This window comes from Pseudorasbora parva, chromosome 10 (assembly GCF_024679245.1).
Source record: "Pseudorasbora parva isolate DD20220531a chromosome 10, ASM2467924v1, whole genome shotgun sequence".
Lineage (NCBI taxonomy): Eukaryota > Metazoa > Chordata > Actinopteri > Cypriniformes > Gobionidae > Pseudorasbora > Pseudorasbora parva.
The window spans coordinates 27,468,797-27,488,381 of NC_090181.1; the positions used below are offsets into that span (position 1 = coordinate 27,468,797).

A 19,585-nucleotide genomic window follows, 5' to 3' on the forward strand; every position below is an offset into this window, starting at 1 on the left:
GTTAATATAGGCGAGTTTTTTTTTTTATAAATCAATTGAGTTTTGTCAGAAAAATATCAATATTTGAAACTTTATAAAGTAAAATATCAAGCTTCCGCCAGACCGCCTTCTGTATTCAACTTACAAAAAAAAAACGTAACTGGTGTGACGTCGGCCATAGTGTAGGCATTTTGAACTGTGAGAGGCGATACACTTCCTGCGTAAGTTGAATACGGAAGGCGTCTGGCAGGAGCTAGATTGGAAGCATCAGGATATTTATTAATATAACTCTGATTGTATTCCATATACACCTAAGATGGTGAGTAAATCATGGGGTCATTTTCATTTTAAAGTGAACTACTCCTTTAATTAACTTTAATCTAACGTTCAAAAACGTGATAGTTTTTCTGTTGTCTCAATTCAATAATGCAACTGACAGTTATAGGACAGTTGGTTCAGTTAGTTTATTAACGAACAGTCTGGTTCAATAAAATATAAACAGTCTGGCAACATTCTGAATTGTCAGACTATTTCAAGATAGTGAGCATAAAATAGTATAAAAATAGTGCACAATTTAAAACTATAAATACATGTTTTGAGGTATCTAGGTGGTCCACAATTGTTGCTGATCAATGTTGAGTTGTACACTACCTGAAAAAGTTCAAGAACCACTGAACAAGTGGCACTTATTCTTTCAAATAAATCATTTTATTTGATAGTCTTGTTTGTGATTTTACGCTGTCATTTAGGTTTTAAGCTCCTGATGTTTTAAGCTCCTTGGCATAGGTCAATTCTCATCTGCTTTTACAAGTGGAGAATCCTGGAACCAGCTGGAATTGCAACAGCTAATTGTTGTCAAATCTCTTCCAAATCGGCTCAACATGACAAATCTTTTTTAAGCTCAACTGTGATGTAGGTTTTTGGCTTTGAGGCAAATCAATAGGGGTCACATTAAATTGCATTAGTAAAATACGTACATTCTGTAAGGTTTCCTGAAACTGGGATAGCGAGGAGAGCTGGGACTCTGAGTGATACAGGGACAGTCCTTTCCGGAGTGTCTTCATATCGCCCACGTTCCCCTGCTGAGGAGAGAAGAAATGTGTCAAACACAGATTATTTTTGATAAATATAGGTATTAACAGCCAAATTAAATCAGACACAAACATGTTTGAGTTTTAAATCAAAACCAACCAAAAAGAGAAACAACGAACAATTTTGTATTTGAAAGACATTGTACAGTAGAAGGCCAATATAATACCATTAAAAAGGATTCATTGATGAATAAAAAATGAAAAAGAAACATCATTCATTCGAAATATAAATATTAAGTAACATTATAAAATTCTTTACTGTCAATTTTGATTACCGTAATTTAATGCATCCTTTTATTTAACTATTCATTTTTTGACACATTTTGAACGGTAGTATATACTGTATTTACAGTGACATGAGAAAACACCATCAACGTCCAGTCATAAAGCCTATAATGTAATGAAAACCCCAATCCTTTGTTTTCCAAAAGGTCATAAACATTGCATTTGTACTTGTATAGCAAACAAAAATGTATATGATGCATAAATCCTCAATAATAAATGCTGATTATATAACCACTAAAATAGTAACTCTATGAGAAGCCTTACAATAAGTTCATTTAAGACATGAGCTCACAAAAAAGGTGTATGAAATCAATTTGTGTTGAATTCAAACTAATTTGTCCCTGATTAACGTTTAGTGGTTAACCGGGTTTTTCAACCTTTCCTGACCTCTTCTCACAACACCAAAAAGTGACTATTGCAAATCTCATAGTTCTTTATCAGATAAACAGTGATAGGATCTAGCAGTCGAAGCATAAAGAAACCACAGGAACAACTCCACTTTCTCTATCATTGTGGACATAAAACTGGAAAAACAACTGTTACGATTCATAATGTGCTGTGTTCAACATATTTTACATATTTGACAGGATGATAACAAAACCCTTACAAAAATGTTTGCGAATGAAAAATGGATAGTGGATGGCACGTGAGATCATATCCTGAGTGGTGATCTGAGAAAAGGGTAAAAGGCAAAAAAGCAAAAGTTTCTAGAGCTGAGAAGTAATGTCAGTCACGCTCCATAAATAATGACCTAAGAAATTTAGCCAAAAAGCACCTGTCCGCAAAAACTCTTTCCGCTGCATATTTGAGTGTCACAGGCCATGAAATACTTTCCAAACAAGAGAGACCTTGTAAAAGGTCACAGACTTCCCTATTTGCATACCATTCTATAGCAGACAAAAAAAAATCAAAATCCCTCAGCACAATAGAGAATGAATGAATATTCCACAGTAAAAGCATCTGTGTGTGATTATCCCCCATTTTAAACTTTCTTCTCCCGTATGTTGATGGCTGTTGTTCGCAAACAGCTCACAAAGGGATTACTGGAGCTTAATCAAGGTTGTGAACCTTTTTCAGGGAAAAGTGGATTGTTACAAAAGTTTTCTGTGTGTGTCTATGTGTTTATGTTGCGTAACTGTACCGCATGTACTAATAAAAGTTCTGCTAAGAGAACATGAGACTGCAGCTATTTCTTTCTTTTTTTAAATGAACATTAAATAATTTTACCATGATCTGTTTTTTTTCTGTCTGTCTGTCTCTCTACACTATATTGCCACACATTTTGGGACGTCTGCCTTTACATGCACATCAACTTTAATGATATCCCATTCTTAATCTGTAGGGTTCCATATGGAATTAGCCCAAACTTTGCAGCTATAACAGCTTCAACTCTTCTGGGAAGGCTTTCCACAAGGTTTAGGAGTGTGTTTATGGGGATTTTGACCATTCTTCTAGAAGTGCATTCGTGAGATCAGGTACTGATGCTGGATGAGAAGGCCTGGCTCGCAGTCTCGGGTTGAGGTCAGGACTCTGTGCAGGCCAGTCAAGTTTGTCCACACCAAACGTGGTTATCCATGTCTTTATTGACCTTGCTTTGTGCACTGGTGCGCAGTCATGTTGGAAGAGAAAGGGCTATCCCCAAACTATAACTTTGTCTCGGAGCATGAAATTGTCCAAAATGTATTGGTATGCTGAAGCATTAAGATTTCACCCCATAATCCTCCTCCACCCAACTTTACACTTGCCACAATGCAGTCATGCAAGTACCGTTCTCCTGGCAACCGGCAAAACCAGACTCGCCATCTGATTAGTAAGAGAAGACAGTAAGAGAAGCGCTATCTATCTATCTATCTATCTATCTATCTATCTATCTATCTATCTATCTATCTATCTATCTATCTATCTATCTATCTGTCTGTCTGTCTGTCTGTCTGTCTGTCTGTCTGTCTGTCTGTCTGTCTGTCTGTCTGTCTGTCTGTCTATCTATCTATCTATCTATCTATCTAAAAATAATACGCATCTCTCAATCTTTTGATACGAGACAACTCTATCAAAATACAAAAAAGACTAGAGTGAAATAATACCTTTCTGCTCACCATGTTTTACAAAGCATGCATAATTGAACACAGGTTTGACCCCATGAATGAGATCTTTGGCATGTACTGATGACCCTGCAGGTAACAACATTCTTCTCCTCTTAAGATCTACATTACGCAGCCAAAGGCAGCTTAATTTCTGGTTATAGCTAAATGATCGTTCTAAAATTCCCGTCAGCTAAAAACCATTCTATAAAATGCTCATATTTCTTATAGCAACAGCAAGAATGCCTTGATCAGCCATTCTTGAAGGTTATCAGGCACAGCATAATACCCAGAGCAAAACACACAATACTTGCAAATTCTGAGATATCTTTCCTCAAAGAATTGAGTTATCTATGGAGGCAATAAAAAGAAAACGTGGCTCTATCCATCATCAGAGAAAGAAAAATATGAAGAAGTATCATTAGAATATCAGAGATGTGCGTATGCAATTAAACTGACAGCAACTAGTCGCCTGTGCCGTCTAAATATATTGAGATAGATGTGCTATCTCTGCCTATAAATCTGGGCTCGAAAAATGGGAGATGAAGACCGTCTGAAACAGAAAATTGTTAGTGACAGATCTGTATCTTTGTCTCATATAACTGTCGGAGCTCCAGGGCCTTTTGTTCAAAGCTCTTACAGTGTCATAAACTAAATCAGAGTCTCATTTCAGCATCAAGTCTTGGTGCAATGACATGCATTAAAGGAACAGGATGCAATTTAAAATCTGACATCTTTGCTAATGGGCACTTAGCCACGTTTGTGAGCTGATCACCTAAGCTCTGAAAGTCATGTGACTAAAATGGTAAAATAGTTGATGCCATTCTTAGTCTCTACCACTTGTTTTACAATATTACAATCTACAACACAAACACACAAAAAGTGCAAATTCTACTGCGCATGCAAGACTGAAAAAGGGGTCCCAGCTGACCAAAGCATGCTCCCCCTGCCCCCATGACCACACTCATTTTTAATTTTCATTATATTGCTGATCATGTGCTGTGTAGGGAAACATGCTTTTAAAAATCAGCACTTGATTAAAACCCTTAAGCACACTATTGCATTGCTGCACTGTATGTCAAACCCATAAATGACTAATATTGTATATGGTTGCGAAACGTCTCGGGTTATGTATATAACCCTTGTTCCCTGAGAGGGAACGAGACACTGCGTTGTCGTGTGACGACACTCTGGGGAACGCCCTCGGCGTGATGTCTCTGAAGCATGAATGAAATCTGCCACCAATCTGATTGGTGCTACGTCATGACGTAGTAAGTGAAGGCATATGCGGAAGCTATAAGAAGGCGCCGTCACATAGTACAGACAGCCTTTGCGATGAAGCAGGTGCTCTACATGAAGGTGTGGCGACGAGACGCAGTGTCTCATTCCCTCTCAGGGAAAAAGGGTTATATACATAACCCGAGACGTTCCCTTTATCGAGGGAACTCGCACTGCGTTGTCAAGTGACGAAACTCTGGGGAACGAATACCCACTATGCCACACCGTATCACGCCCGTCCTAGTGTGAAGCTGGCACACCCCAGGCACACTTAGGACGCGAGAACCCTAGCGCCCGGTGTAGCCGGGAGATCCAGCTTATAAAACCTAATGAAGGTGTGAGGGTTGGCCCAACCTGCCGCTTCGCAAATCTCAATAAGCGAAGCTCCCGAAAGGAGGGCCACCGAGGAGGCCAAGCCCCTCGTAGAGTGAGCCCTCACGCCAATGGGTGAAGGCAAATTGCGCACCCAATAAGCCGTGGCTATCGCCTGGACGATCCAGTTGCTGATCATCTGCTTTGCCGCAGGCAACCCTTTATTGGGAGGGCCAAAACACAGCAAAAGCTGGTCCGATCTCCTCCAGTGTGCTGACCTCTCAACATAAATTCTCAGAGCCCTGACCGGGCAGAGCAGGTGCAGCCTAGTGAGGCGGAGGATGAAAAGCCTGAAACACTGACCTCATCCCCACAGATGGAACCTTGGGCACGTAGCCCGGCCTGGGGTGTAAGATAGCTTTCACCCCGCCCGGGGCAAACTCCAAGCAAGTTGGCATCACCACCAAGGCCTGGAGGTCCCCCACTCTCCTCAGAGAAGTCATGGCGAGGAGAAAAGCCCCCTTAATGGTCAGGTTTCTTGCCTCGGCTGACTCCAGTGGCTCAAAGGCGGCCTCAGCCAACCCTTCGATAACTACCACGGAGGAACCGTACAACCAAGTAGTGTCTACCCAATGGACCCGCATCTATAGGCGAGTGGAAAGCCCCTATGGCAGCCACATACACCTTCAGAGTGGATGGGGTCAGACCGGCGGAGAAACGGTCCCAGGGGGGCCGGATGCCTGAGGGAGAACCACAGTGGACAGTGGGTCGTCTCATGAGATGCAAACAGGTCCACTTCCACTGGGCCAAACCTCTCGCACACGGCCTCCACGGGTGGAGCCGCCACTCCCCGGGCCTCAGGCCCTGCCTCGACAGGACGTCTGCTCCCTGGTTCTGGTCCCCTGGGACGTACATCGCTCTGAGAGACAACAGCTTCCCCTGGGACCACAAAAGGATCTGGTGCGCCAACCTGCATAGTGGGCGCGACCTCAGACCCCCCTGGTGATTCAGATACGATACCACAGACATATTGTCGGACTGTATCAGGACATGGTGGCCGTGGAGGTCCGGGAGAAAGCTCCTCAGAGCTTTGTAAACCACCAACATTTCCAGGCAATTGATGTGCCAGGAAGAAAGCTGGGGCCCCCACCGACCTCTCGCAAACCAGCCCGTGAGGGAGGCGTCTGTTGAAAGGATCTTCCTGCAACATGACGCTCCTAACACTGGCCCTTGGGACAGGAACCTGGTATTTTTCCATATGACGAGGGAACGAAGGCATTTGCGCGTTATCCTGATCATACGGAAAGGTTTTCCCCTCGGGGAGAAACCCCTAGACCCCAGCCACCACTGGAGGGGCCTCATGTATAGCAGGCCGAACGGAATCACGTTGGACGCTGCTGCCATGAGGCCTAGAAGTCTTTGGAACTGCTTCACAGTGCGGCTGTGGCCTAGCTTCATAGTTGAGACTTCCGCCCGTATGGTCTCAACCCGCGCGGGGGACATGCGAGCCCGCATCGTAGTCGAGTCCTATACTACTCCCAGGAACGTTGTCCTCTGGGAGGGCGTTAACACGCTTTTGTTCGTGTTTAGGCTCAGCCCATAGCACCTGAGATGGGACAAAACGACATCTCGATGCCGAATTGCCATCTCTCGCGACTGGGCCAATATGAGCCAGTCGTCGATATAATTGAGTACACGGATGCCCTGGAGCCTCATCAGGGCCAGCGCTGCATCCATGCACTTGGTGAAGGTGCGAGGGGAAAGAGCTAGACCAAAAGGAAGAACCCGATACTGGTACGCTTCGCCCCTGAAAGCGAACCTCAGGAACCTCCTGTGGGCAGGGAGGATGGAGACATGAAAGTATGCATCCTTCAGATCTATCGTGACAAACCAGTCCTCGAACTGGATCTGACTCACGATAGCTGGAATGGTGAGTATCTTGAACCTGAATCTCCTCAGAGACCAGTTCAAGTACCTCAGATCTATTATTGGATGCAAGTAGGGATGGGTACCGAAAACCGGTATCAAACGGGCCCCGGGGGTGAATTTTGAAAGACCTTTGTATCAATAAGCTCGGACGTTATCGGTTCTGCTGTCGGTACTCTTGAAAATACACGTGACCAGAGAGAGAGAGAGAGAGAGAGAGAGAGAGAGAGAGAGGCGCAAACGACAGCCGAGGACAGAACTAAACATTCAAACAAAGTCTGGTTACACTTTAGATCTATGATAGTCTGATTTTATTTTAGATTTTGGCTTCCAAAGATTATAATAATAATATTTATGTCTAGCGCAACTTAATTCCCTTTGCAGCAATGCTGCCATTTCTCCCTAAAACGCAAATGTAATGACAGAATCAGAACGATCAGTGATTGTTGTAAAATACAGTCTAGCTACAGCTACTGTTGGTTGTGGGACATGTTTAATAATAAAAAGAGCTATTAAAAGCACAAAAATGTCCGCAAGAGATTGTTCCCAAGTCGGCGCGCGATTTTACATTTGATTACTAGAATATGTATATATATAATATATATTTATTTCTTTTTGAAAAAGCGTCCATCCAGCTTGCTCACAGGCTGGACTTCGACTTTTTCCTGTGGCCATTCGATGTTGAGTTTGGCCACAGCGCGTGTCAACACGTCCACAAGCTCTTCTTGAACGGGGGAGTGAAGAGGTGAATCCACCTACACGCCGCCCACCTCCAGGCTGAACTGATCTGATCCCTCTGAATCAGACAGCATCAGCACTGGGTTATCAACCTTGCTGGAAGATGCCGCACCGCGGGCTTCCTCACGAGGCGGAAGAGCGTCTGAATCATCGGACGAGGATTGGGAAGATGCCTCAGCATGCCCGCCTCCCGTCGCGAGATCCAGTTGTGAGCGCCATGATCGCCGCCGCAGCGCTGCCTCAACAGACGCGGGACCGGATCTGGGGCTCGCGAGCCTGGCCGCCATCATTAAATACGGCCAGCCGTGAGCACAGCACCCGGAGCGGCAGCTTTTCACACTCGCTGCAACCTCGAGAGCCGCCTGAGCGTGCTGCGCCCGAGACACTGCACACACAGCTGGTGTGTGTCACCCGTGGTCACGGGTGCACATACCTTCTAAACTGCTCGCTTGCCATGCTTGCTTTCTAATAGTGACAGACAACAGTAAATAGACAAACAATATGCACACAGAGCCTCCGCCTCCGCGTACTATGTTACGGCGCCTTCTTATAGCTTCCGCATATGCCGTCACTTACTATATCATGACGTAGCACAAATCAGATTGGTGGCAGATTTCATTCATTCTTCAGAGACGTCACGCCGAGGGCGTTCCCCAGAGTGTCGTCACTCGACGACGCAGTGCGAGTTCCCTCGATAAAGGGAACAGTCAACTTTTTTAAAATCATATATATACTAATTTGAAATTTAATTTAAAGTTTCTCTTGTCAGCCATTGCAATTCCTCTACTTTAAATAGCTTCGAGCCTGTCTCTTTCCTATCTAATAGGAATAGATATTACTTGCAATATGAAACCTGCAACCTGTTCTCTGGATTCTATTCCCACCTTTCTGGATCACTGTGGAAGTTTTAGACACTATTGACCCATGCATTATAATTAATTGTGGTCTTATCCTGTTGTTGTTGAAACATGCTGTGATTCAGCCTTTACTTTTTCCAATTAACTAGTTATCTGCCTATTTCAAAGTATTGGAGAAGGTTGTTTTTCATCATCTCTCATCCTTTTTAAAGAATAATGATATATTGGATAGGTTTCAGTCCGGGTTCAGAGCTCAGTATTGGCAGAATCCTATCAACCCAGGAAAATGTGATGTTTTGGTTCTTTTGGATCTAAGCACAGGGTCACTCTATTTTATTAAAACGTTTAGAGGCATATGTTGGTATTAAGGTAACAGCCTTAATTTGGTTCCCATCCTACCTTAAAGGGTTAGTTCACCCAAAAATGAAATTGATGTCATTAATGACTCACCCTTATGTCGTTCCACAGACATAAGACCTCTGTTCATCTTCAGAACACAGTTTAAGATATTTTATATTTATTCTGACAGCGTATCTAAGTGTACGCGCACTATACCTACCGTCCATGTCCAGAAAGGGAATAAAAACATCATCAAAGTAGTCCACATGTGACATCAGTTTGTTAATAAGAATCTCTTGAAGCATCAAAAATACATTTTGGTCCAAAAATAACAAAAACTACGACTTTATTCAGCATTGTCTTCTCTTCCGCGTTTGTTTTCAAACCTCAAATAAAGATTCAAACGGTCATGAATTACCGTTTGAATCTTTATTTACTCTCTGACTAAATATAAAATATCTTAAACTGTGTTCTGAAGTCTGAAGATGAACGGAGGTCTTACGGCTGTGGAACAATATTAGGGTGAGTCATTAATGACATTAATTTCATTTTTGGGTGAACTAACCCTTTAAAGCTGCTGTCTGCAACTTTTTTTGTGTTCAAGATTTACAAAAATTATATATAATGAGAATGCAAAACATGAAACCATTTTCCAAACCTTGTTTTTGTCTTACTCTTAATAAATATGGTACACTTATAATAAGTGTTTATATTGGGACTATTTCAGACCGGTCTAGTAGGGTCCGCTGCGTGACTCGTCATAGACATAAACAGAGAGAAGTAGCTCTGGCTGCAACGTTCTTCCGCAAGACAAATGCAGTTATGTTTATTAACCACTAGAGTGCAAAATGTTACAAACTGCAACTTTAAGTACATCAGATTTTATATAATTTTTATGCAGACGATATAAAGCTTGATCTTCTAAAGAAACCAGATGAGAACATCTCTCTTCAGACACTGACAGTCACTGTATCTTCGAATACTTTGAATGTATTCGATACCAGTGACACGCTTGAAACTCGAAGGTGGATCATGCATTTGCAGTTGAGTGTGATCTTCCATTTCCATTGCCTGTATCTTTTTAAAACAGTTTATCAATCAACTTTATTTATTTATATAGCACTTTTACAATCACAATTGTGTCAAAGCAGCTTCACAGTGATAGGTATAGCTTATGGGCTAGAGTAATTTGCTGTATACTACTGTTCTATGTTATTGGTTTTACGTTTCTATTTTGCAACACTTTGGTAGACTTTTGTCGTTATTAAATGTGATATATAAAACAAATAAAAAACAGACTTATTACTATTTATTATTCATTTATATTTTTTTACCATTATTATACAGTTATTTAACAAAAGCAACTGAATTTAGGTCTACATAACAACTTTCTACTCTTTCTGAATAAAGCCCTATTACTATATTATGTCTATTCTGTAAGCAAATTACCCTCTTATGATTGGCTAGCCTCTGGGAGCTGGCGTGAAAATGAAACTTTGTGTTTTTATTTTATTCTATCACATTGTCGGCAGATTAGACTCTTACCTGGGATAACAATTGCTTGTTGTCATCCTCTAAAATGCGGACTTTAGTCTCCAGTTGGCGGATGTAGTTTGAAGATGGATCTGTGCAAAGAATAAAGAGGGAAAAAATAGAAATATGGATTAGAAAGTTCGGAAACTGGTTTGAACATACAGTAGAACATACATCACATACACTACAATTCAAACGTTTGATGTCAGAAGGTTTTCTTTTTTTTTTTTTAGATGTCTCTGATGCTCCTGAAAGCTGCATTGATTTGATTCAATTTTATATATAGTTTTTAAATACAGTAAAAACAGTAATATTGTGAAATTTAAAATAACTTCAAATGCTTAACAAACATGTTTTATTTTACATTATTTCATACATTATTTTCAGAATTATTTGATGAACAGAAAGTTCAAAAGAACAGCATTTATTATTATTATACTTTTTAATTCTTAAGTCTTTACTGTCACTTTTGATTCATTTAATGGATCCTTTCAGATGAAAAGTATACATTTCCTTGAAATTTCAACAAAAACATCCCAAGCTTTTGAACAGTAGTATATTATATTACATGCACGCACGCACGCACGCACGCACGCACGCACGCACGCACGCACACACACACACACACACACACACACACACACACACACACACACACAGCATTCCTCTTATTTGAAATTCAGTCCATTGTGATCAGGACAGTTAATGGAATCAAGATGATCTGCAGTTCTGTGTGGCCCCTGATTTTTCATCTACAAGCAGCTTGTGAGATTTTTTTTACCCTCCTCATTCCTCAAGTTTCTCTAAACATAATTTCTTATGTTATGAAAACCGGTTCACTGTAAAAACTCCCTAAAAGTGATTTGGTCATCCTGGAATCTAAGTCATTTTTAAATGGTGCTGCTTTCTATTAGGCACTGACATATAATACCATATCCCAGAATGCACTGCAGCTACATAATTTAAATAGAAGACATCTGTCAAAGCAAAAGAAAGATGCTGAAAGACGAACGTTTAGCACAGTTCACATCCAACATGATCACATAAAGGCTTATACTTTAAAGAACTCATTTAGACGGCAAAGATATCTCAAATCGGGAAATCTACATTGCCTTTGACGCACACAAGCTGCTTTCATTTAAGCCGGCTGACGTTTGTCTCGAAACATAATCAGACGTCAGAGAACGTAGAGGCACTGGTAAACACACTGATTTCATGTCTGTGAATTGCAAGCCAATGAATCAGTGAACAAAATAAAAGATTTGGCATAGTGGCAGAGGGAGATCTTGAGGTGTCTGGTCTTGAGTTTATGCTGCATTCCCATCATGCCTTTCATGACCTTTTGCTGATGGAGGATTTGTTGGCTAGAGGAGATGCCAAAAGAGTGACTAGTAATTTTACTTAGGCCATCCTTAAATATCTCTTTCATTCTCAAAACCCTCCTGGAAGAGACCAAGAGGTGCTTAGTTATCTAAACATATTAAAATATCTGAATCCAATTGTATATACACACAGTCACATGGCCAATATTGCAAAATAAACCCTGACAGGGTGATCAGGCCCCTGAGACAAAGCAGAAAGGTTTTGTGTGAAATGAAATGACATGTTTATGTAATATTAACAATAAATGAAATAATACAATACTGGGAACAATAACACAAATATATTTGCTTCCAGAATGCCAGAATCAGAATCAAGTTTTCTAGAGTCTTCGTATATTATGCTTTTTCACATTTTCAACTTTTTTTTAGTGTGTAATGTTGCTGGTTAGGCATGAAAAAGGTCTGCAAAGTTACAAAGCCCAAGTCTATTCCAAAGGGAGTTATTGTTTATATCAGTGCGCACTGTTTCTGAACTCCTTGAAATGCCTCGATTGAAGTCTTGCATTTTCTTCAGAGAACGTACTCGTCAAAGCATTCCTCATTTAAAAAACCCTATAATGGATTTTTGAAAATTACCTTTCATTAGTGTGTAACATAGTTCTAAGTGAATAAAAACATCCTGCAAAGTTTTAAATCTGAAAGTGCAGCGTGTATAAAGTTATTGTCTCTCTAATGTAAGATTCGACACTGAGTAAATAAACGAAGCCATTTCTTTGTGACACCACTACGAAACATTAGCATATTGCCCGTCCACTTATTGCGCATGCAGAACACACCAGGGAAACCTTGAAGCACCTCAAACACTGCAGCGGATACTGGATAGTATCATGTCAAGAAAATGTTGTGCTCTACAATGTGTTTCGTGTGTTTCATATTGTGTATGTCTCTGGCTAACCGTCTAACTCACGTTATTAATGTCGTACTGAAATACTACTGTAAATCAGCTTTGGGCTGCAGTATTGGCTAAAACTGTGTCAATTAATGCAGACTGTCTGTAATGCTTACTACTTTGAGTAAAGATAAAGGCTGGAGCAAGGTTTGTAGTAGAGATGACAATGTTGACAATGTAGTAGAGATGTGAAATTATTTCTGAATTTGGTGCCTTCTAGACTGGACAGAAAATGTATTTTTGTCTCATGGGGATGAAAGACTACAATTCCCAGAATGCTTCGCTGCCCTGTGAGGCCATTTCCAAAGCCACCTACTTGATTACTGTGACTGAGTTGGAGAAGACACTACAATTAAAAACTAAACGTGTCTGTTCAATATAATGAATGAGTCATCGCGAGAGTATCACAGCACTGAGCACTAACTGCAGGAGTGAGATAAATGAGCTGAATGAGCTCTCGTGATGAGAGCTGAGGTAATCGCGACTATACTCGCGGCATACATTCACAACGCAAGTTCAGTCTGGCGCGTTTCAGTTCATGCCTTTGCAAGCTTAACTTTCATAGAAATTAATTTGAGAAGTTAAAAGACTTGCATTGCTCACCATAGCTCAGTTTAAATGAGAGCCTGTAGCTGAGCTGAGCTCTGAGTGTGATCTCCATCCCCCATGCGCGGGTTCAAAACATGCGGAAATGGCTCCCTCTGCTGGCTGTAGTCTTTAGCCTTTGGCCAAACATTCCTCCTTTGATGGAAATATCATCGATTTGCATCATAGGAGGATTTTTTCCAGAAATAAAATGCATAAATCTCTTGCTTCAGGATATGAGGGGGGAAAGCACAATTATTTGAATATACTCTAGGGTTTCTACTGATACAAAGCCATATGCTAATCGCTGAAGTAACCCCTTTAACCACTCAAAACACACTGCTCCCGCCAACCAATCAGAGCACATTGCACTTTTTGGAAGGAGGGGTTTTATAGAAAGCCGAACTAAACAGAGTATTACAGACAGACTGGGAAGAGAGGTGCAGCAACAAAGTAAAATATGTGAATAATGTGCTTTTTAACATTCCAGCATGAAAACGGCTCGGGTTATGTATATAACCCTTGTTCCCTGAGAGGGAACGAGCACTGCGTCGAAACGCTTTGGGGATGCTCCCTAAGCATCAGCGAATCTGAAGCCTGAATAAACACTAGTCCAATCCGATTGGTCGTGCGTGATGACGTCATTGTGACGGCGTACCCGGAAGTATAAAAGGGGAGCCGGCGCATAATGGCGGCAGTTCTTTGCTCTGAAGCATGCGCTCCAGGCGTGCCGAGGTGTGGTGGTACGACGCAGTGCTCGTTCCCTCTCAGGGAACAAGGGTTATATACATAACCCGAGCCGTTCCCTTATCGAGGGAACTTCCCACTGCGTCGAAACGCTTTGGGGAACGAGTACCCACTAGGCCACACCGAGGGTAGCGCCTGTCCTAGTGTGAAGCCGGAGACCGGGCACAACTAGGGTTGGAGCACCCTCGCGCCAGGCGTCGCAGGGAGATCCAGGCTATAGAACCTGATAAAAGTGTGTGGAGTAGCCCACCCCGCCGCCTCGCAGATATCCTGCAAGGGGACCCCAGAAAGGAGGGCCACCGAAGAGGCCATGCCTCTGGTGGAATGTGCCCTCACGGCTACAGGTGAAGGCAAACTGCGCACCTGGTAAGCCATGGTTATTGCCTGGACAATCCAGTTACTGATTGTCTGGGTAGACGCAGGCAACCCCTTCTTGGGTGAGCCAAAACACACCAACAATTGTTGAGATCTCCTCCACTGTGCGGACTTCGCCAGATACACCCTGAGTGCCCTGACCGGGCAGAGTAGGTGAAGTCTCCCCTCTTCCGCCGTCACGTGAGGCGGAGGATGAAATGCCTGCAGAACCAAAGACCTGACCACCCTCGATGGGACCTTGGGCACATAGCCCGGCCTAGGGTGTAAGATGGCCTTCACTCCACCCGGGGCAAACTCCAGGCAAGTCGGCGTTACTGCCAAGCCCTGGAGATCCCCCACTCTCCTTAGAGAGGTAATGGCGAGTAGAAAGGCCACCTTAAGGGTCAGATTCTTAGGTTCTGCTGACTCCAGTGGCTCGAAGGGGGCCTCAGCCAACCCCTCGAGGAACCACTGCCAGGTCCCAGGTTGGAACTCTGGACTGAGCCACAGGCCTCATCCTCCGAGCCCCACGGAGGAACTGTACAACCAGCTGGTGCCTACCCAAAGGCCCATCACCCAGAGGAGTGTGGAAAGCCGCAATGGCAGCCACGTACACCTTGAGTGTGGACGGGGTTAGGCCCGCAGAGAAGCGATCTTGGAGGAACTCCAGCACTGAAGCCACTGGGCAGTTAACTGGGTCCTCCTCACGCCTCCTGCACCAAGTGGAAAATACATTCCACTTGAGGCTGTACAGTCTCCTTGTGGACTGAGCCCTGGAGCTGAGTAAGGTCTCTACCAACTCTGCCGACAGGCCAGCCTCTAGGTACCTGGCCCCCTCAGGGGCCAGACCCAAAGGTTCCAAATCTCCGGCCGGGGGTGGAATATCGTCCCCGCCGCCTGAGACAGGAGATCCCTCCTCAGAGGAATCTGCCATGGATGACCTGCCAGCAGGGCTATGATATCCGAGAACCAAACTCGCGTCGGCCAACGGGGTGCTACCAGAAGTAGACTGACCCCCTGCCGACGGACCCTCTCCAGGACTCCCGGGAGCAGAGCAATCGGGGGAAATGCGTACAGACGCAGCCTCGGCCACGTCTGCACCATGGCATCCAACCCCAACGGGGCTGGATGCGTGAGGGAGAACCACAGTGGACAGTGGGACGTCTCTCGAGACGCAAACAGATCCACTTCCACTGGGCCGAACCTCTCGCATATGGCCTCCACCACTTTGGGGTGGAGCCGCCACTCCCCGGGCCTCAGCCCCTGCCTCGACAGGATGTCTGCTCCCTGATTTTGAACCCCCGGGACATACATTGCCCTGATGGACAACAGTTTCCCCTGGGACCACAGGAGGATCAGATGCGCCAATCTGCACAGAGGGCGCGATCTTACCCCTCCCTGGCGATTGAGGTACGCTACGACAGCCGTATTGTCTGTCCGCACCAGGACATGTTGGCCGCGGAGGTCCGGGAGAAAGCTCCTGAGAGCTTTGTAGACCGCCATCATCTCCAGGCAATTTATGTGCCAGGAGGAATGACGGCCCTCCCATGGGCCCCTCGCAAAGCGGCCGTCCATGACCGCGCCCCAACCAGTGAGGGAGGCGTCTGTTGAAACGGATTTCCGGCAACAGGACGCTCCCAACACTGGCCCCTGGGACAGAAACCAAGGTTTCTTCCATATGACTAGGGAACGAAGGCATCTGCGCGTTACCCTGATCATACGAAAAGGATTCCCTCTGGGGGAAAACCCCTTGGTTTTCAACCACCACTGGAGGGGTCTCATGTGTAGCAGGCCGAACGGTATCACGTTGGACGCTGCTGCCATGTGCCCCAGCACTCTCTGAAAGTGCTTCACAGTGATGGTGTGGCCTAGCCTTATTCCTGAGACCATCGCCAGTATGGTCTCGACGCGCGCGGGAGACAATTGTGCCCGCATCGTCGTCGAATCCCATACCACCCCTAGGAACGTAGTCCTCTGGGACGGCGTCAACACACTCTTGTTCGTGTTGAGTCTCAGCCCCAAGCACTTTATGTGGGCTAGAACGACATCTCGATGCCGAACCGCCATCTCGTACGACTGGGCCAGTATGAGCCAGTCGTCGATATAATTCAGTACACGGATGCCCTGAAGCCTCATAGGAGCCAGGGCTGCATCCATGCACTTTGTGAATGTGCGTGGGGAGAGGGCTAGGCCGAAGGGAAGTACTCGATATTGGTACGCTTCGCCCCCGAAAGCGAACCTCAGGAACTTCCTGTGACATGGAAGGATGGAGATATGAAAGTATGCGTCCTTCAGATCTATCGTGACGAACCAGTCCTGGGACTGGATCTGACTCACGATCATGGGGATAGTGAGCATTTTGAATCTGAACCTCCTTAGAGACCGATTCAAATCCCTTAGATCTATAATCGGACGCAACCCTCCATCCTTTTTGGGAACTATAAAGTACCGGCTGTAGAACCCGGACTCCCTGTCTGGCGGAGGAACATGTTCTATGGCCCCCTTTGCCAGTAAGGTTTTTACTTCTAGTTCCATTACCCGACCCCGCTCTGGTACCACTGTAGTCCAGGTCACCCCCCTGAACCCAGGGGGAGGCCGACCGAACTGCAGTCTGTACCCATTTTCTACAATGCGCAGGACCCATGTGGATACACTCGGAAGGCATTTCCATGCGCCGAGATAATCTACTAAGGGAACCAGCCTCTCGAGGCTGGCGTCGGGTGTTACACGAGCCTCGTCCCCGACCCCCTGAAGCGGTTGCCCGGCAGGAAGTGGTTGGGAACGAGTCTCTGTGTGCGGACGCGCCAGCTGCCCAGCCGCAGGTCTTTCCAGAGGCGGCTGGAGCAGCGTGCGTTCGCGGGAAATCGATGTGGCCCGAAGCGTCATAGACGGCGGGATTACCACATCGATTTCCCCAGGGCGCCGCGAAGGAAGCAACCTCGGTTGCCCCCTCGCGGGAGGGACCGCCCTGAGAAGTCCTGCCGAGGCTAGGACTTCTTTGCGGCAGCCTTTCGCGCCTGAAGGACGTTCCTCAGATCGCCCTTCGGAGCGGAAGGCTGCTGGTGAGCGCGCCGCCTCTGTTGCCAAGCTCCCGGAGGAGGGGCTCTAGAGGCGACGCTCTCTTTCTGCATCTGACGATGCGAGGAGGAGCTGGCAGGCGGCTGAGGCTGCCCGCTAGGGCCAGCCTTCCCGGGCTTAGAGCGGCGAGGGAGGTACTGCTGGAAGGCCGCTGACTGTCTCTTCGCCTCCTGGTGTCTGGAGACGACGGAGTTAACCGCGTCCCCAAACAGACCAGAAGGCGAGATCGGGGAGTCCAGGAGGAAGGATCTGTCCTTCTCCTTTATCCCCGACAGATTCAGCCAGAGATGTCTCTCCGTTGTCACCATAGCTGCCATGGAGCGGCCGATGGCACGGGCCGTCTCCCTGGTAACACGGAGAGACAAATCTGCGACCTTCCTGAGCTCCAGCACATCCTCCGGAGAGGGACCCTCGCCCTCATCCAGCTCTTTTAGAAGGTCAGCCTGGTAGGCCTGCAAGATAGACAAAGTGTGCAGCGCACTACCAGCCCGCCCAGCCGCCATATAAGCCTTGCCCACCAGCCCTGAGGTGTCCCGACAGGGTTTGGTGGGCAGCACCGGGGTTTTAAGGGACGATGCCGATTCGGGCGAAAGATAGCTCGCGAGAGCATCCTCCACCCGCGGCATCGCCCCATAGCCCGCCTCGCGTGCCCCCAGGACGTTGGAATAGTCCAACAGTGGGGGATTAGAGACACGCGAGGAATAGGGCTTCCTCCACGATCTACACACCTCGGTGTGCAGATCGGGGAAAAAAGGCAAACCCCGGCGCGGTGTTTGGACCCGGTGTGCGAGGAACCGGTCATCCAGCCTACTGGGTGGCCGGACTTCCTGTTCCTCCTGTGGCCACTCAATATTGAGTTTAGCCACAGCCCGGGTCAACACCTCGACCAATTCCTCCTGGGCGGGCGGATGAGGCGATGGAAAAACCTCATCCCCCGCCCCGATGCCCGCGCCCTCCGGCTCCTCGGAACCGGAGAGAACGAGCATCGGACCCTCCGCCCCGGGGGAAGAAGCCGCAAAGCGGGCTTCCACACGGGGAGGAAGATCATCGGAACTGTCAGAGGAGGATTGGGAAAGTGCCGCAGCAGTCCCAAAGCCCTCTGACAGATCCCGCTGTGAGCCCCATGATCTGCGACGCCGCGACGCCTCAGCGACCGCGGGTCCAGAACCATGGGGCTCACGAGGCTGGCCGGTCTCATCGAACACGGCCAGCCTAGAGCGGAGCAGCCTGAGTGTCAGCCGCTCACAGTGCTCACAGGCGGCTCCCTCGAGAGCCGCCCGAGCGTGCTGCACACCCAGACACTGCACACATAACAGGTGTGTATCCGATCCCGAGATGAAGCGGGGACACGGATGCACACACTGTCTAAATCCACTCTTTCTTTCTTCCATACTTTTACTATAAAGTCACTCACACACACACTCGCAACTGGACAGACAACAGTAAATAGACAGACCAAACAGAGAGCGCTATGCTGAAGAGCAATAACTGCCGCCATTATGCGCCGGCTCCCCTTTTATACTTCCGGGTACGCCGTCACAATGACGTCATCACGCACGACCAATCGGATTGGACTAGTGTTTATTCAGGCTTCAGATTCGCTGATGCTTAGGGAGCATCCCCAAAGCGTTTCGACGCAGTGGGAAGTTCCCTCGATAAGGGAACCTATTTTAGTAGAGTCAAAAGACAAAATCAAGATTTTTTTTTTTAAATGGGCATAATATGGCCTCTTTAAAACATAATGGTATTTCCTGCTTTCTGTAATTACATAATATGATGTCAACAATGCAGTTCCTGTTTTTTGTTTTTTTTCTACAAATGCCAGATGACAGACATCATGAGGGTGATATGGTGCCATGCATTTGCACCATTCAGGAGCGAAGTCTGAAGAAGAGATTAGCTGTTTAAGAGCATGTATACATTCACGTACACAAGCACGCACACACACACACACACACACACACACACACACATACATTACAGGAATAAATTACATTTTAAAGTATATTGAAATGGAAAACAGTTGTTTTTAAATTGTAAAAATTTAGTTTACCGTCAAAGTCAAATGAATTCAGCCTTGGTGAGCATAAGACAATTCTTTTAAAAACATTTAAAACATGTTTCTGCCCAC

The 19,585-nt window shown here is 45.7% G+C and overlaps 1 protein-coding gene across 2 annotated transcripts in view; it reads right to left on the bottom strand.

Moving 5' to 3' along the window:
• ccdc85ca (coiled-coil domain containing 85C, a) overlaps window positions 1-19,585 on the bottom strand; it is a 66,406-nt gene that overhangs the window by 12,383 nt on the left and 34,438 nt on the right. For both annotated transcript variants that reach the window (XM_067455703.1, XM_067455702.1), the window contains exons 2-3: window positions 10,432-10,511; window positions 957-1,061 (exon numbers count right to left, since the gene is read on the bottom strand). In XM_067455703.1, the coding sequence (XP_067311804.1) occupies window positions 957-1,061; window positions 10,432-10,511 (185 nt within the window). The remainder of the gene's footprint in view (window positions 1-956; window positions 1,062-10,431; window positions 10,512-19,585) is intronic.